Raw genomic sequence first — 18,457 nt, 5'->3', positions numbered from 1 at the left:
AAGTTCGCGCTGCAGAGCCGCATGCGGCACAGTGCAGCAAAAGTCAGATTTCACTGGTCACGTGAAGAGAGTGATAGAGGCACTTTCAGTACGAGCGCTTCAGGTGTATACGAGCGCGAAGGTGCACGCAGAAAAAATTACACAAATACTGAGAAAACGATGGTGGGTGGAGGCTTTGGTTTTCAAGAGAAATGTAAAAGTAAAGTAAAAGACCGCTTCTCAAACCAGAGAGGGTGAGCATGTTGTTTTCCTGACAATAAAACATGCAAGCACTGTCACAGAAAGCCAATTTAGTTTCAATTTTCTTTTTGTTTTCATTTTGAAAATCCTGTTGTCTTTGCTGTTTACACCTGACGTTAAGCTACAGATGCTTTTTTTTTGTTTGCTAAACTTTCTATAATTTATTAGTTGATATACAATACAGCATGTGGTGTGTGCCATGACTAGTCTTATTAATTTTCATTAATAAACATTATATAAGCTTGTTTGTCATTGTACTGTTGTATTGTTGTTGTGCTTTTCATTAAGAATACAAATGAATCCATCTTGCAAACATTCATTTTAGTCTTGGAAAGTGAAAGGAGTAAAGATGTAAACGCAACAGACGATTATCTTTTCTTGTAAAACCAAGATCATTTTATACATTTTAAAATGTAATTTATTCCTGTGATGTCAAAGCTGAATTGTCCATTCCAGTCTTCAGTGTCACATGATCCTTCAGAAATTAATTTAATATGCTGATTTGGTGCTCAAGAAACATTTCTAATCATCAATGTGATCAGGTTGTGCTGCCTATTATTATTGTGAAAATCATGATACTTCTTTTTTCTCCAGGATTCTGAATAGTTCTTATTTGTCATCTTTGATCAGTTTAAAGCTTCCTTGCTAAATAAAAGTATTAATTATTTAATTTCTTTAAAAATGTTTTACTGTCCCAAACTTGTGAATGGCAGTTATGTGGGGTGGTATTGGCCAATACTGTTTTAATTATTATTTTGAAGTGGAGTATCCTGGAAGCAGACAATATTAGTGTTTACTTTTGACCCAGTTCAAACTATAAACTCTTTCTGTGCCAGGTTACAAAAGCACATTTATAATGTATATTATAAAATTGTTTGGATGCCCAATTTTGCTTTTGAAACATTTATAATTGTTGTGAACAAATTAAGTTATTAGGATATAAAAAATTCAGCAAGACAAACGTTGTCCAAAATTTCTGCCAGTGCATCCCACTGTATCTGTGATGTATTAACTCACCGGTCAGAGAGAGGGTCTCCTCTGTGGCTGTGCTGGCAGTGGTATGAGCAGAACCTGGTCCCACTTCTTCTGCTGTTACCATGGGAACAGGGACTCGAAGAACCTCATCTATGAATGTCTCCAAGAGGTCAGTCACCAAGGGTATGCTGTGAAGGATGAAAGGGTTTATTACCATCTGTCAATTACAGGATGTAACCCCGTATGTGCTGCTCAAACAGGGTCCACATTGATAGATATATGACAAATGTGACTCACCTGTACAAAAATGCTTGAGGCCGGGCCAAGACTCAAGTTACAGCTATGCAATAGCACAGTATCACGTTTCAAATATGTGACATGTTCAGATGGGTGTTGAGCGATGGTTGGGCAATGAATATGCATTTCTATATGTGATGTACTGCATGACCATAATAATCAAAATAATCAAAATAATGAAACCTTTATAATCAAAAATGAGCAGAGACACAGGCATTACTGAAGAACTTCACACCAAAGGAATGGAACCGTTATCTAATGGAGTCATATGCCAACTGACCGCACACATTCCACTAGATCTAGATTAAAAGACCACACACACGCACATTAGTAATGCCTGTACCAGAATCACAAAAAGCGATGTATTCCTTCCCTTCCTAAGTGAAAAGAGGGAGGGAACAGTCACATTCCATAAACGGCTAGAACGAGATTAAAACTCAAAGGCTTAATTTTGGACATATCACTCCTCGCCACACTGACTAAACCCACTTTGCACTTTACAGTATTCAGTGTCTGTATAAACGAAGTAAAAATAAAAAAATAAAAAACCTTCCAGGCTTGAGACGAGACAAAGTTCATCATTTACAGAAATGCATAGTAAAAACCTAAAGAGAAATTGAAACATACAATGGGGAGTTGCTTCTCTTTGTTAATTTTAATCAATTGTCTTAAAGCCATGCAAGATACATCTGTCCTTTGGTTATAGTACTGTAGACAATCTAAAAACAGTGTATACTGCACTACACATTGTCAACTGGATAAAAAAGTCAATAATCAGATAATTCTGATCACACACTGAAATAAAATATATAATTATAATGGCACTTTCCACAAATATGTTTCCCTACTCCCTAAAAGCACAAATCCAATGTTCTTATGAAGAAAAATATTTCTTTTCAATTTATATGAAATAGTCTACCCAAAAAGAGTCCCAGCTTAGGTAGGACTGTCTGTTACCCAACTTTGTTGTTTTAGTTTTTCTTTTATAAATGCTTATATTTAATGTTTATTACTACAATAACAAAATCAAATCTCATACAACATTTAGCTTGGCTTCTTGAAATACAAACAACATTTTCTAAATGTCATGTACTTCCTTTCACTGGAAATACTTAATTTTTAAGAGTTTAATGCCTTACTTTGTTCCCTATTTGTGGAAAATGTCTAATATCTTTGTTTCAAATGTATAGTAAAAGTGTGGTTATGATGATCAAGGCATAACTTAAATGTTTAATAAATAGCTAAAATAAATGTCAACAGGATATTTCCTGGGTGATGAAGCTGGCTGAATAATGACCAAGTCGTTCTCATCGAAAGTACAGCCACAGTAAGGATTTCAGGGTTCTCCCATGAAGGTTATCTCATCTCTCTGGCTGGTTTCAGTCTCGGAAGGGAAGGCCACAGAATGCTTGAATGGTTAAAACGAGGGGAAGACTTTAGCCCAGGTAGTTTCACTTGAACTCAGTCAGAGAATATGCCTTTTATCCCAGCGTTCCCTGGCACTCAGTTTGTATCCGAAGAATGCGGGGGTGGAGGGGCTGTGGCAGCATCCGTGTATGAAAGGAGGTGCAGGGAGGTGCCTGTCGGTCACGCTGGTGGGATTGAGGGTGGGAGTGAAGCCTGGATGGGTCAGTGGAGGAGGGGGGAGTGTTAGCATGAAGGACAGGAATACTGTAGAGTCTGATGTGCAGAAGTCGAAAAAGGGTAGGCAACATAAAGAGAGCAGATCACAGGACAAGAGTAAAAGTAAATATAAAGAATAGAGTAAAAAAAAAAAAAAAAGGAAGCATTAGTTAACTGCATGCAAATGTTTCCTGAACTACTATTCAGCATCTTTCTTCTTTCCTCATTGCATTCAACAATGAACACATGATTCACATAATTTAAACTACTGAGCAAATAACACAATGTAAGAAAAATAGTTTCACTTAAATGTTTTATGTTTCTTCTGTAATTATGTGGTGATAATTATTATTGTACTATTTATTTTCACATAGCATTAACATTTTATTAAATATTTAGGTCAGGTAAATTGTTGTTAGCTCAGTATTTTGCATGTACCATGTGATTTTTATGCATGACTTCTAAAAGATTAGCTTGTATAAGTTGTCAACACATTTTTTTTAGTTTTCATGAGCACTGTAAATTATACACAAAAAGTAATGTGATTTTCATATTCAGCATGTCAAAATTCATAACATTAAAAATAAGTGAAACAACTTTAATAAAAATTTGTTTCACAGTGTAATTAGTAGTGCTGTGCGATATTGGAAAAAAAACCCATATGCGATACCTTGTTAAAAAAATGCGATATTCGATATGCGATACGATATTGCTTAAAGTGTAAAAAAACGATCGAACTAAAACTTTGATCTTTTGCAACGTTTTGATTTAAGTAGCTTATTATTAAAATGATTCAGATATCGCACGCCGTTGCAATATGCATATTGCGATATTTACATTTGCGATATTTCGATATATCGTGCAGGCCTAGTAATTAGTTTGAAATGGTTGTACAGGCATTGTACAAAGTATTTTTATAGCTTACTATTCTTGCTTATTAATCTGTCGTAAAGCAAAATGAATATTTTTTTCTATTAATATTGTTACTATTAATGATATAATTTAATTATACTAATTAATTATTATTAATACTAATTAAAAGTAATAAATAAAAATAAAAATTGTTACTATTATTATAAAAAATTGCAAGGTCATGGGGAAGCAGATGGTAAGACAGATGTAAGGTGACAAGAAAAGAGGGCTGAATGATTTCAAAGAATAAAATATACTTGAGTAAACAAAACTAGGTTAGGCAGAAGGGGTTGTGTTTGGTTAGTGAGGAGAAGTTGTAATAAGTTAGAAATTGTCACCAGAAAGTGATGTCCACCTGTCTGTTGATTCCATCTTGAACTTGCCAAGCAAAGGTACTAGTACTGAGACTACCTGTATTAGTTTCAGTTTTGACGAAGTAGAGAACAGGACAGTCACAAAGCCAACAACAGAATGCTGACTGCTCCAGCTTGCTGTTACACCCCACTATTCTATTTACCCAGCTGAGATCACAGGCCTACCCCACTGATTGGATTGGTTTGAACTAGAATCAAGAACTGAAGCAGACACTGATTTGCCCAGCCAGAAGAAAAATAACTGATTGAAAAAATGACTGAAAGCCAATCACGAAGACTCCCTCAGAGATGTACTGATTGGCTGAAGCGAGTCTATGAAGGGTTGAAAACAGGAGTGTACATACCTTGCCTTATGAAAAGGCCACTGGGGTTTCAGAACATCTGACTAGAAAGTTCAGACAAAAAATAGCTATAACATTAAGGAACAAGGATCAAATTTTCATAAGACAGGACAACATATCCAACTCGATAATCCCACTGATTTCATTTCTTTTCAATATTTCAAGTTTAAGGCAAAGCTCTGCACAGCACAATAACCCCAAACACAGCCTCGGGAGACAAAGCAAGGCAGGGAAAAAAGAGAGTACGAGAGAAAGACAGGCCATTCACGTCAAGAAAGAGTTTGTTGTTGTCAGCCCAGCAGGTGTTTTCTCCTGTGCTGAAGCAGCCATCTGCTCAATGTCAAAGCTAAACAGTATGAAGCACCTTCAGTACCAGTCACCAGCCAGCACCACAACCACACCAGCTCACCAACACACCAGCAGCACCGCCAAACAGCACAAATATATCATTTATACAAGTGTTGCACTCTTCCAAAGTGATGTTAACTGGCTGTGCATGGGCCTGAAGTAACAGCAGGGAATCAGATTAACCTGCTTAAAGGTCTTATTGCATTAAAATTGTGAGTAGCTCACCTCCTCTTGTCCGAGTGGCTGCCTCCGGGGCTCCTAGGGAGGGTTTCGATTTCCATGGGTCCCGGTGCAGAGGGTGGGCTGCTGACCACAGGCATACCAGACCAGGGAGGCCGTGTTTGGGTGGGCTGAGGAAAGAAGCATGCAGGATGCATTTAGGTACTGCAAAAACTAAAGCAAAAAAAGCAAAACAGCCTTTCCAAGCCAAGTGAGCAAATGCATGATCAAAAAGATGAAGTTCAAATCAAACTATTTAGAAATATGCAGTATATACTAACAAATAAACGTCACTGACTCATTCATAGTGATAAACAAATGGGTGATCAAATGTATGTGTCAAGTTTCTTTTTAACAAGTCAAATTCATAATTAACATTTACTGTATTTATATTATTAAAATTGTGATTTCAATTGTTTCAAAAGTTTGGGGTTGGTAAGATATTTAAAGCTGAGATCACAGGCCTACCCCACTGATTGGATTGGTTTGAACTAGAATCAAGAACTGAAGCAGACACTGATTTGCCCAGCCAGAAGAAAAATAACTGATTGAAAAAATGACTGAAAGCCAATCACGAAGACTCCCTCAGAGATGTACTGATTGGCTGAAGCGAGTCTATGAAGGGTTGAAAACAGGAGTGTACATACCTTGCCTTATGAAAAGGCCACTGGGGTTTCAGAACATCTGACTAGAAAGTTCAGACAAAAAATAGCTATAACATTAAGGAACAAGGATCAAATTTTCATAAGACAGGACAACATATCCAACTCGATAATCCCACTGATTTCATTTCTTTTCAATATTTCAAGTTTAAGGCAAAGCTCTGCACAGCACAATAACCCCAAACACAGCCTCGGGAGACAAAGCAAGGCAGGGAAAAAAGAGAGTACGAGAGAAAGACAGGCCATTCACGTCAAGAAAGAGTTTGTTGTTGTCAGCCCAGCAGGTGTTTTCTCCTGTGCTGAAGCAGCCATCTGCTCAATGTCAAAGCTAAACAGTATGAAGCACCTTCAGTACCAGTCACCAGCCAGCACCACAACCACACCAGCTCACCAACACACCAGCAGCACCGCCAAACAGCACAAATATATCATTTATACAAGTGTTGCACTCTTCCAAAGTGATGTTAACTGGCTGTGCATGGGCCTGAAGTAACAGCAGGGAATCAGATTAACCTGCTTAAAGGTCTTATTGCATTAAAATTGTGAGTAGCTCACCTCCTCTTGTCCGAGTGGCTGCCTCCGGGGCTCCTAGGGAGGGTTTCGATTTCCATGGGTCCCGGTGCAGAGGGTGGGCTGCTGACCACAGGCATACCAGACCAGGGAGGCCGTGTTTGGGTGGGCTGAGGAAAGAAGCATGCAGGATGCATTTAGGTACTGCAAAAACTAAAGCAAAAAAAGCAAAACAGCCTTTCCAAGCCAAGTGAGCAAATGCATGATCAAAAAGATGAAGTTCAAATCAAACTATTTAGAAATATGCAGTATATACTAACAAATAAACGTCACTGACTCATTCATAGTGATAAACAAATGGGTGATCAAATGTATGTGTCAAGTTTCTTTTTAACAAGTCAAATTCATAATTAACATTTACTGTATTTATATTATTAAAATTGTGATTTCAATTGTTTCAAAAGTTTGGGGTTGGTAAGATATTTAAAAAATTTTTTTTAAGTCTTTTATGCTTACCAAGGCTGCATTTAATTTGATCAAAAACAATAAAAAAGTAATATTATAAAAATAAGTGTTGTCTATTTTAATATATTTAAAAATATTAATTATTTCTGTGACGGCACAGCTGAAGTTTCAGCATTAGTCCCGTTTTCAGATCACACGATCCTTCAGAAATCATGATAATGCTGATCAGTATTGAAACTTTTGTAACATTATATTTTGTAACACTGTAACATCATACATTTTGCATTACTTTGAGAACTTGGGAGAAAAACAATGTCAGAATGCAACAAAAAAGGTAATATAAAGCAATAAAGGCGGCTTTATTTTCTTCAATTTACTCATATGCAATAATTTTCCTCAAGTTTGGAGTGAAATATGACTGGACATTTCCTATTAAATCAAATAATATAACAATAAACACTGGCTTAAAAACTAATAATTGTAGAACAGAAAGAAGGTACTACCTTTGTTTCTAAGCTTAGGCTCACTCCGTTATTGTGGTTACTGTGGAAAGAGAAGAGAAAATGCAAGTGATATAATAACTAATGTCAGGGTTAATGAGCTACTGTTGACTGACTTCAGTAGGCAGTACAAAGATGGTCCTTTTATAGAGGTGACCAGAAAACCTGGTCAGGTCAAAACAACACTGGATAACAGTGAGCCAAAACTTTCCTGATGTTGTTTTCAGCAAATTACCAGATCTTTAAAAATACAATTAGTTAAACAATCATACTTGTGAAGCATTATTGTATTAGTCACAGCATGAGTCTTGATTCCCCATAAATCAGCACTACAAAAGTGCCTGCACATGATGTTGTTCATGTTTGCACCTTTAACACCAGCTGAATCCCAGTCTAAGTAGGGATGCTTATAAGACTAAAGTGGAACACTCAGTCTGACAGCATGTGCTTAAGCTGACAGACTAGCCCCTGGAATAAGAACGAAATAAAACAGTAGTAGTAGTAATACTTAATGTCTTATATCACATTGAAATCATGTTTAAAAAAATAACTCAAAACAAAAATCATGGTTTTAGGATGCTTGTACATGTAAGAGTAAAACAATAATTCAGAAAAGCACCTCTCAGTACAATACTGATTGCCTTATTGCCCATTTTGGTATAAAATAAAAATCAAAAGACTCTGGGCATTAAATCATTCAGCATTTATAAACTGTCACTATACACACGACACTATATAGTAATACTACAACAGTAACTAATATACACTAGTATAGTAACACAATAGAGTCCATAGAATCTCTGAACAGCTCTGAACAGTGTGTTTGTGTGCTTTTAAATGACACATACTTTATGACTGATGTTGAAACTGGAAGTCACCTCATCACTATACGAGAGCCATAAGAATTCCATTGCACAAAAACAAAAGGAATGTAAAATACTTACTCTGAGGATTTTTTAGGACCTGCGGGGAAACAAAAAACATGAGCATGTTATTATGCAAGATCACATAAAGCTGAAGTCACAACAGAATTATGTGAATGGAACTGAAACAGTGTTGGGGCTTTAAGATAGTACATATCACAGACTCAAAGCAGTAAAGCAAAAGTCAACTATTTGATAAAGTGATTTTGAAAAGTGATGACTGGTTCACTGTAACAAATCAGACTATTACTTGATGGGATCAAAAGATTAAATAAATGAAATTTATTTAAAAAAAAAAATACTGGTCTTAAATATGAGAATGCCATGCTACTGAAAATGTTGGCAGTATCACCACATTTAGCCAGTTTTAATTCCCAAAAAAGCACAAGACATTTTCTCACCTCTGTTCTGCATGGTCCTTCTAGAGTAACGGCGACTTGGTCTTCTTTCAAATGAGGCAGAACGTCTAGCTTTGTTGGCCTTAGTTGTCTGATATTCTGTCTTCCCACTTCCCACAAATAAAAGAAATGAATGTCAGTTACACGCATATCTTTAAAACTTTCTTGATAAATCCCTGCTGACTCGATAAGACTGCAGACATTTACTTTTACAGGCTTAGATTAATGAAAGTCTAATGTTGTCTGAAAGAGAAAAGCCACTGTACTTTGGAGGATAAGCAGACCAACCAGAATTAGCAAACAATTTAACAAAACAAAAAAAACAATAAAACAACAACAACAAAAATTAGACAGACACATGTGAAATCAAAGATAAGTGAATTCATTGACGTAAAAAAACAGGTTCATTCTGGAGCAAGGATAAGTGCTAAAATAAGTGCAGGCAAACAAAAAGCCTGGCCAATAGGGAGCCGAACTGGACAGCATCAAAACCCGGGCTGGCAGCTGGAGATAAGATACAATTCCATAGTAAGGACAACCAACACACACACACATACACATGCATGGAACATGCCACGATTTACAACTTAGCAGATATTGTGAGGAGGACCTATGAAAAACAGGAAGTCTTATCTCAATCCAGAGAAAAAGAAAATAACATTCAACTGACCACTGGACATGATTAGAAAGGGTTTATACTAAAATCAAAAGAGAACATGTGCCTCTACTGAAGCCATTGCAGATGCAAAAGTAGAGATGTAACATTTTTAAGAGCTTCAAATAAACTATATCCGGGAAATGTATATTACACAATTATTAAATCGGACATGGCAAGCCTCTACAATGCTTGTTGTGAGTCGGCACCAGGGCATTGCCATTCAGTTGATGGTTTTAGTGTGTGCTAAGCTGGCTGAGTGGTTTTAGTGTGTGCTAACTTTGAGTCATTGTCAGAAGTCTGTAGGATTTTTTTCTCTGTTTTATTATCTGCCAGACACTCATGATGGACAAATGACTAATGAACTCTAGAAAAAAATGACCTGTATCTGAAACGTGAGCCCATGCGGACGAACCCAGAGCGGGTTGAACTCTTCTGGACCGGGCCACGTAGGCGGAAGAAGGAATGGTGCTCAACGGCACACTTCCACAGATGCTTGCAAGCCTTCGGATGGTCCATGCGGAAGACGAACGTGTGCTCCTGCTCTTTCCCCTACAGCAGAGGTCAAAATGTAAGAGCAATTCACTACTAACTTGTCCTCTGGTGTTACAAAAGGAATGAAGAAGGCATAAACAAATGTAAAATCAAGAATATGCTGACAAATGTTGTTGAGAACATATTGGCTTAACCACCAAGAAAGGCTTAATCACTAGACTAGACACCTTCGTTACATTATTAACAGAAGCTAATTTGAACTTTCTAGACAAAGTTACCTTTCAGGGTACACAAATTTTTCCAAACTGCCAAAACTATTTTAGCTATTTTACATACATACAGACTAGGGGTGCTCCGATCAGGATTTTTGAGGCCGATCACAGAAAGCAGTATCTGCCGATACCGATACTGATCTTTTTAAAACCTTCTTTTTATAATTCATACCTATTTATTGTGATACTCCAATCAGGATTTTTAGACAGTGTCAATCCATGTTCATATTTCCTGCAAACAATGCGCTGTTACTTGAATTCTTTGCTTGCAGCGCAGCAATAGACTGCAGAAACGATCTCTACACTGCTGCAGATGCACCGCTACTGGAACGCACTGCCGGGTGCAGTGTGAGCGCTTTAATTAGTTAACATGAGCACGGAAAAAAATACGCACCACGTATGCACTGCAAACGTTATGTGTGTATGCTGCGAGTGTGCATGAGCGTATGGTCTCCAGGAGAGTGCGCGAGCGCTGAATGGTTAAACACTGGTAAGAATTCAAAAGTAATGCAATTTATAAACTTTAGTGACGATGTGACACTGCCTCTATTGTGCAAGTGACAATTCCTGTGTAAACAGTGCAGCGTGCAGGTCGCTTATAGACAGACGCGTTGTGTGGTGATTTGAAGCCATTTGCGTATTTTGAGAGAGAAAGAGAGCACGTGCGGTGATTCACTCACTTTTAAGAAATTACGTCTCACACAAGGTTTTCAAATTACTTTATAAGTTATTTAATTAAGAAATATGAAGGTGAGTACCTGACCTTCAGCATTATAATTATTTCACCCGCGCCGGACAGAGACCGGACAGGTGCCACTGCATGTCATGCCAAACCTCTCACGGTAGCGTCATCAGCTTGAGATCGTTTTTTTGAGATCGACCTTTTTAGAGACCGCCGATCAATCCTCCCAACGTGATTATCGGCCGATAGTGATCGGTAGCCAATCAATCGGAGCACCCCTAATACAGACTTCTTGTGCATGATTACAGGGCTGCACAATGTGGCAAAAATTGCGATTATTACAGAAAAAAAAAATTGTGCAAGAAAATACATAAAAATACACATTTGCTGGCTGTCTGACACCATCATGTGTCATGTGTCATGAGTCATGTAGAGCTGGGCGATATGTCAAAAATATATTATCGATAATCGCCTTTAAAAATATCGCGATATCCGATAATATTGTCTACGTAAGCCCCAACTCCACCACGCCCCGCCCCCGCCGAGACAACATTGCCGACATGCACCATAAACACACACCATGTTCAGTTTGGTCTTAATTATTGCCACAAAGTTTGGTTTTGCTTAAACTAACAGAAACCATTAGCTTTGTTGTTATTTTGGTGTTGCTAATAATTTCCACTCTGTTCTTATCAAATTTGTGTTTGAAATGAATTTAGTTTTGTCAGGAGAACTGTTGAGGATAAAATAATAGAACCCAATTTTAAGTTCATTAAGGCTTTTTTTTTTCTTTCTTTCTGGTAGCCTACTAGTTCGGAGGTCTCTTTTGGCCCATTTTTAACGAAATAAAAACAACTGCTTTATTTATTTAGAAGAAGCGTAATGTAAATTTCATTTTTGTATTGTAATTTTTATAATTTTTATTTTATTAATCAAAATACAACGTCCACAAAATAATATTCAGTGTTGGGCTGCCGAATCTCCGAACACATGCATGTTGAGGGGCGAGCTGAGATATAGTACTTTTGTACTAAAGAGGCGGCTTTTGTGCGTGCGTTTTGTGTGTGTGTGCAGCACAGAAAACAGCGCGCGAGTGCAGAAGTGAGTTCTATTTCGTCTTCTTGCAGTTGAATCTTTTGAAATCACAATAAAAGCGCATACAGAAATCGAGAAGCAGAATCGTAATGTATAATTTTATAACAAGTAATTTGATTCCTGACCTTATGCATCTGATCTGATTTCCGAAATTGGAATAGCTTTTCGATGCCCAACCCTCCTACTAAATTATTTAATTCTTGCATGCAAAAAGACCTGTATGGTGACTATGGGGCTATGTAAAATATTTTTTACAACTTATAAAAAATAAGTTTCTTTTTTCCCGATAATGTCGATAATCGTCTGTTACCTGACTGTTGACATCGACATCGCGATACTTACGAGACATCGTCGATATACGATAATATCGTCATATCGCCCAGCCCTAGAGTCATGACTGACATTGTTATTGTATATGTTCAAACTTCGAGTGATGGGCAGTTCTGTCCACACATTCACAGCTCCAGTCCTTTATAAAGTGTGAAGTGTTTCAGATGCCAGGCATGCCTGAAGGGAGACTGTCATTTATTAATTCAAGCTGGAGAGATGCCAACAGTCTCAGCAAGAGCACATACACACACAAAAAAGTGGTTTGTTCCTGGATGCAGTAAGACACATGCTTCACATCACAAAAGAAACGGCATGCTACATCGCATTTGTAGCATAAACATAAACGGGTTCTAATACACCTCAAATAACTTTGGGACCACCTACACACCTACCAACTGCTTTTAAACTTGCTAGCTATGTACGAACAAAACAACCGTTTGAACGGTCAGAAGTGGTGACAGGAGATACATTTATGGTGCATGTTAATACCAGCTTTAAACCACACTCGAGTCATGAGTGTGCATACTGTTAGTGATCACCCCTCACAAGCAGATGATGTGTGAACCTGTACATGCGTGCGTGTCTGTGTGGGTGAGATGTGTCTTTACCTCTTCTGTCTCCTGCATTACCTGTTCATCATCCTCCACTACCACCAGGGTTAGTTTGCTTTTCTTAAAGTCCAGACGCGTGATCTTGGGCCTGTGCAGACAACCAGTTTGCTTTAGATAAAATGACCATTGTCATTACATTGACATTACATGTATCTCAGAATATTTTACTTAATTAAACACATTCAATGAGGATTTAACATTGTTTATCAGCAAAACAGGGTAACTGCAAGTTTAAAACACTCAAGACATGTTTTATTTAATATGTATTGATATTGGTTTATGTACCAATATCTCAATAATAATGTGTTTACAGATTATTGTGGTAATACTAGTAACATCTATACACTGAATGTGTTAAATAATGTTTTTTAGTATTTCCTGTGATGGGGCAGTCCAGAGAGAGGAGACAAGAGTTTGTGTTAAATTAAATGTCAGACATATTATATTGCATAGCCAAAATAACAATAATAACAAGGAAAAAATATTTAATGCATAATGTGGGATTTTTTAATTCTAAACAAACCTGAAATACTCTGGTACTCTTATTCTGAAATGTCTCTGCTTTATTACTTCCAACAGATGAGGGAGATCACATTAAGCCATTTGAAAGTAACTGCTTTTCTGTCTCAAAATGTAAGACTTTTTTTATACCATGTAATATATTTAAGACTTTGTATTACTTTACATTTTATAAAACTGAATTTAAGACTCAAGGACCCACAGGAACCAGTTTTTTTTGTTAAAATCACTCATTTTTTTCGTATTATTTTTTCTGAAAATGTAAAATGTATTTATTTTTGGGGTTTTTTCACAATTCCCTTTTTGTAGCTGCTAGTGATGCAGAAAATTACACACTTCAGCTGTAAAGAGCTGGTGAGGGAGTACTTACCAGAAGAATAGGCCAATTTTAGTTTCCCCCTCAAACACGAGCACTCCGGTGGGGGTCAAACCTAGGCTGTATTCATTTCCGTCCCGTGCCTGGAGGATCGCGGTAACATAAAGAACAGATAAGTTTCCGGATAAATACCCAGACCGAAGAGAGTCCTCCTCAAAATCTTGATTTTAACAAACATGCATGCTTCAAATGCATACCTTGACCATATGCATGTCCACCCCATACATCTCCAGCCATTTGGCCTTATTCAGGTAGTTTATCTCAGCTTGTGCTGGCATCTGGCCCCTGCGACATCACCAAAAAAACAGGGTAAAGCAAAATCTAAAGAAAATAAAACAACCCAAGCTGATGCACATCTGCTGCAGATTACAACTTGTCGAGGTTACAGTGATGGGTCGTAAATCACATACGAAGTGTTCAGGGTCAACAGCAGAGCTTTGGTTGAGTAGGCAGGAGAGATCCAAGAAGAGTCAGAGCTGATGACCCACACATTGACATTCATTCACCTGCTTTACGTTTATATTTCCTCTCTAAGCGCTTACTTAAAAGGAGTCGTCATGTGCGGATAGGAGGTATGTTTTTATAGAATGAGCTCCCTTATTTATACCTGCACTCCTTCCATGCATTGTAGATGGCTGCTTCCATTTCTTCCGTCTGGTCTGAGATGAAGCGGAATTCTGACACCAGGTCAAGTCCGTGTTCAGCAGGGTCACAATCACCCAATTCAGCTGAAAAATAAAGGTTCCACAGGTCAACAAAAAAGTGGCATTCAAAAGTGTCAGTAATTCTTTTTTTCTGGTATAAAAATGAGAGTTATCAGGACTGAATGCTCCATAATGGCCTGAACTGTACCAGTTTTTGCAGGAAAGTATTGTAACTGGTTGCACCTTTTGTCATAATGTTACAACTCAGTTCAAGTTGTTCCAGCTACAGGTGGTGACATCATGAAGATTAGAAAGAACGAGGACAAATCATTCTCTCCAACAGATAAAACATGTCAGAAAAAGACCCTCAAAACTTGATTACATGACTGTTTCCAAAACAGCATAAAAAAGTTTCTAAATGACAGGAGAGTGCTGTGCATTTATGTAGAAGATCAGAGCACAGTAGGAAGAGGGGGATAATTAAGGAGCCCTTTCTTTCAGACCCACACTAATGAGATGTCATTTATTTTTAGAGAGAGAAATGCTTCAAACCGTTGTCCAACCTCTTTCTCTGTGACCCAAAATGTTGCAGAAGTTCGGAACAAGCTAAGAAACTGAATTCTTTGATGTCATGTGACCCCTTCAAATGAAAAGAATGTGTAAATATAGTATAATATACACTACTGTTCAAATGTTTGAAAGAAATTGAAACGTTTATTCAGCAAGGACACATTAAATTAATCAAAAGTGACAGTAAAGATATTACAATATTTTTCTATCACAAATAAACTCTGTTCTATGAATCGTTATGTTCAAAGCACCCTTAAAAACTGCATAACGGTTTCCATTAAAATATGAAGCAGCACGACTGTTTTCAACATTGACAATAATAATAAATGTTTCTTCTGCACAAATGATTTCTGAAGGATCATGTGGCATAGAAGACTGAAGTAATGTCTGCTGATAATTCAGCTTGGCCATGACAGGAATAAATTACTTTTTTATATATTTTACATTAGAAATGGTTGCACCCTTTAAAAAAATTTATCTTGATTTCAAGAACTGGTTCTGAATTGATTTCAGGAAACATACAGTTCTGTCACTTACCCTGTAAAGCATACGAAGCCAACTCCACTGCTGTGTCGAATGGGCACTCTAACCTGGATTAAACATGGTGATCACAGTGTATTTAGACAAAATCATCAGGAATTTAAGGTTTATAAAAGTGTTTTTTCAAAGCACTTTATTACAGTGAGACATTTATGACAGACTGTGTCAGATGTGAAAGGTTGTTGCATCAATATATCCAAACAACTTATTTTGGGGCCACTGTATTTTTAAGAATGGAACTGTGTCAATGTAAACTACCCATTACTCAAAAACACATTTTATGTAGCCAACCTTTAAATAATACACAGACAAATGTCATTAATTTTTAACATTCAGGACACAATTCAAAATAACTTGCCACTTACTTGCCACTGAGAATGTCCTGCTTTAACTGTAGTACAAAAAGGTATCTACAAGACATAATGAAGATGAAAGAAGTGAGTACAACAGTTGGGTGAATATTAGTAGATTGTTAATGGTATAAACAGGGTGAACCTTGTCAGCTCCTCGTGCAAGTTGTTGGGCTCTGAGGAGTAGAACTTTACTCTCATATGGAGGCAATATGGTGGTCCAACTGAATCAAGGCAAAAGGTAGAGAACATAACAGATACGGTCAGCAAAATGCCTTACTAGAAATGGTTGAGTTTTTAGTGCACAAATATACAGCTTATTGTGGTGTAAAAAAATTATGGCTAAACATTTCAGAAAGGATGTCATGCAAGTGATGAAATACAAATAGTTTCCATTTCATGGTTCATTATGACCTGCCCTTCACAGAAATAGTTAAGCATTAACCTTATTCAAACAGCTATTTCTGAGAGCACTAAGAATAACTAAAAACATTGCTCTGTTACAAAGACTTGTGAGCTGCCTACCTAGATACAATGCAAGGCAGCCCACAAGGTTTGGAACAGAGCTTCTGAGTAAATAACCACGGTTAATTTTGTATGGAGGAGTGTTCAAGTGTATTCTATCAGGCCTTTTTACTGTTCCAATAATCAAACCTCTCCAAAACAGCATTTACAAAGAAGTGAGTTCAGTAGTAAGAACAGCATTTTACTTACTTTTGACTTGCTTTTTGATGCTCTTGGTGACATCAAGCCAGTGCTGTAAATGTAAGTAAATGAAACATGTCATATGTTTGGGGATGTGGAGAACCTTAAGTTTGCTGCATGTATAATATTAAAAATATCAATCCCATGGTAGTCCTTTTGATGTTTTTATTCAAGACATTACTAACATTTAACAACACGTCTGGTAAAAAAAATAAAAATAAAAAAAATAAATAAAAATGGTTATTCATGAGCCACTTTGGCTGGTGGGCAAAAAGTGTTTTCATACTCTGGTTTGAAAACACCAGAAAATTCTGTCCCGTCTATTGAGCTGGGCTGCTCTAACGGGGTGATGCATGAACAATGTGGAGGGAGGGAGGGAGGGAGGGAGGAGACACTCACGATGATGGAAGAATAGAGTGTCTCAATCTCTCCCACACATTCCTCACACGCTCTTTCCTCCCTCTTTCTGTTCTACACGTAAGACTCTGCACTAGCCTGAGCTCTGTCTGCTGCTCTTTGCACATTCAACATTTTATTACTCTTAAAGGTACATAGCTGTCTGTCAATAAAGAAAGTTTATCAGAATGTGAGTACTGAAGTTCTTTTTAATAAGTTGAACAGACGTTATTAAATAACCATTGCTAATACTGAAAAAGGAACCATCAGAAAAGTTAAAGCAAATTAAGCTGCAAAGTAAAATGAAAAAAAAAAAAAAAGAGATGTGATTGAGGTAAAAGCTCCTGATTTTTATTGACTGTGTAGTAACTATGTGTCTACAATGCAAGTTGGCCAAACCTTGAATGCACCAAATCTTGAACAAAATTTAGCTAGGTGCAGCATTAAAAACAGTATCCAAACAGCCAGGAATTCTGGGGGTACAGATGAATATTTAAGTCGTTAAATTAAAAGTTCACGTAAACTCTTCTCTCCGCTGCGGCTGACAGAGGTCTGTCATCCTCCATTCAGTGATCAAACTGCGCGTCGCGTTCGGTTACGACAGTCAAGATGATGAAACTCTCTCTAAAGCCCTATTCGGACGGTAATTGTTTCTCATGTGGACATCGGTAAAAATATATTTGCATGGCACCTCAGTGATAAAACGTATGCATTCGGATGGCGATTTATTCACAGTGGAGGAGCGAGTTTTGTGGGAACACGGGCGCTGCTCACGTGGTCGGTTGCATGATTGTCTGCTGTGAATAAAATGGCATATGCTTATAATAATGAGAATAAATTCATATTTAATGTAATAATAATATCATATGTATCATTTGATTATTTAAATCTCCAGTTTAAAAATAGAAAGACAGACACGCTATATAGATGAATGGTTTTGTCTTGCATATTTAAAATGGGGAATTTAGCGGAAATAATAATGCAGCATTTTATTTACATAAAGTAAGCATGAAGCTGCTTGATTTATATTTTTAATGTAATAATATATAATAGGCTACGTATTTTAAAATGGTATTGCAGAGCTGTTGCTGCCAGAATAACGGCACATTTTAAATGTAATGTGCTTTATTTCTCTTTCTCCTTTTTGTTCTCAACATCTTCCAGCCGCTGTGGTGAAGCGGTGATTAACTATTGTTCTTAAATACTTTCCAACATTTCCGTAATAAATGTAGGCTATATCTTAAAAATGCGTGCAAATTACGGCGAAGCTCAACACTTATCATATGGTGCTCTGCAGTGGACAAAAAGATTCAAACAATGAATTTTATATAGATTTTTTTTTTGAAAACTCAAAGTTGTGGATTCGGACGGTAATTAAATCACCACACGACCTTGGTGTTTGTCAAAAAACAGTAGGTAATTCGAGAAGG

General features: G+C 37.2%; 1 protein-coding gene across 5 annotated transcripts in view; it reads right to left on the bottom strand.

The window, feature by feature from the left end:
- The window catches only part of LOC107738499 (band 4.1-like protein 5), a 52,024-nt gene that overhangs the window by 15,703 nt on the left and 17,864 nt on the right, over positions 1-18,457 (bottom strand). For 4 of the 5 annotated variants that reach the window (XM_016550249.1, XM_016550251.1, XM_016550250.1 and 1 more), the window contains exons 4-17: positions 16,641-16,683; positions 16,072-16,150; positions 15,942-15,986; positions 15,574-15,626; positions 14,430-14,550; positions 14,020-14,107; positions 13,817-13,905; positions 12,925-13,015; positions 9,825-9,994; positions 8,791-8,897; positions 8,411-8,429; positions 7,470-7,509; positions 6,547-6,671; positions 1,258-1,403 (exon numbers count right to left, since the gene is read on the bottom strand). In XM_016550249.1, the coding sequence (XP_016405735.1) occupies positions 1,258-1,403; positions 6,547-6,671; positions 7,470-7,509; positions 8,411-8,429; positions 8,791-8,897; positions 9,825-9,994; positions 12,925-13,015; positions 13,817-13,905; positions 14,020-14,107; positions 14,430-14,550; positions 15,574-15,626; positions 15,942-15,986; positions 16,072-16,150; positions 16,641-16,683 (1,216 nt within the window). The remainder of the gene's footprint in view (positions 1-1,257; positions 1,404-6,546; positions 6,672-7,469; positions 7,510-8,410; positions 8,430-8,790; positions 8,898-9,824; positions 9,995-12,924; positions 13,016-13,816; positions 13,906-14,019; positions 14,108-14,429; positions 14,551-15,573; positions 15,627-15,941; positions 15,987-16,071; positions 16,151-16,640; positions 16,684-18,457) is intronic. The other variant, XM_016550252.1, reaches the window with a different exon arrangement.

This window comes from Sinocyclocheilus rhinocerous, unplaced genomic scaffold (genome assembly GCF_001515625.1).
Source record: "Sinocyclocheilus rhinocerous isolate Xijiao unplaced genomic scaffold, SAMN03320098_v1.1 scaffold1215, whole genome shotgun sequence".
NCBI classification, from domain to species: domain Eukaryota; kingdom Metazoa; phylum Chordata; class Actinopteri; order Cypriniformes; family Cyprinidae; genus Sinocyclocheilus; species Sinocyclocheilus rhinocerous.
Note: the sequence above shows the minus strand (reverse complement) of the source record. Positions and strands in the feature narration are given on the sequence as shown.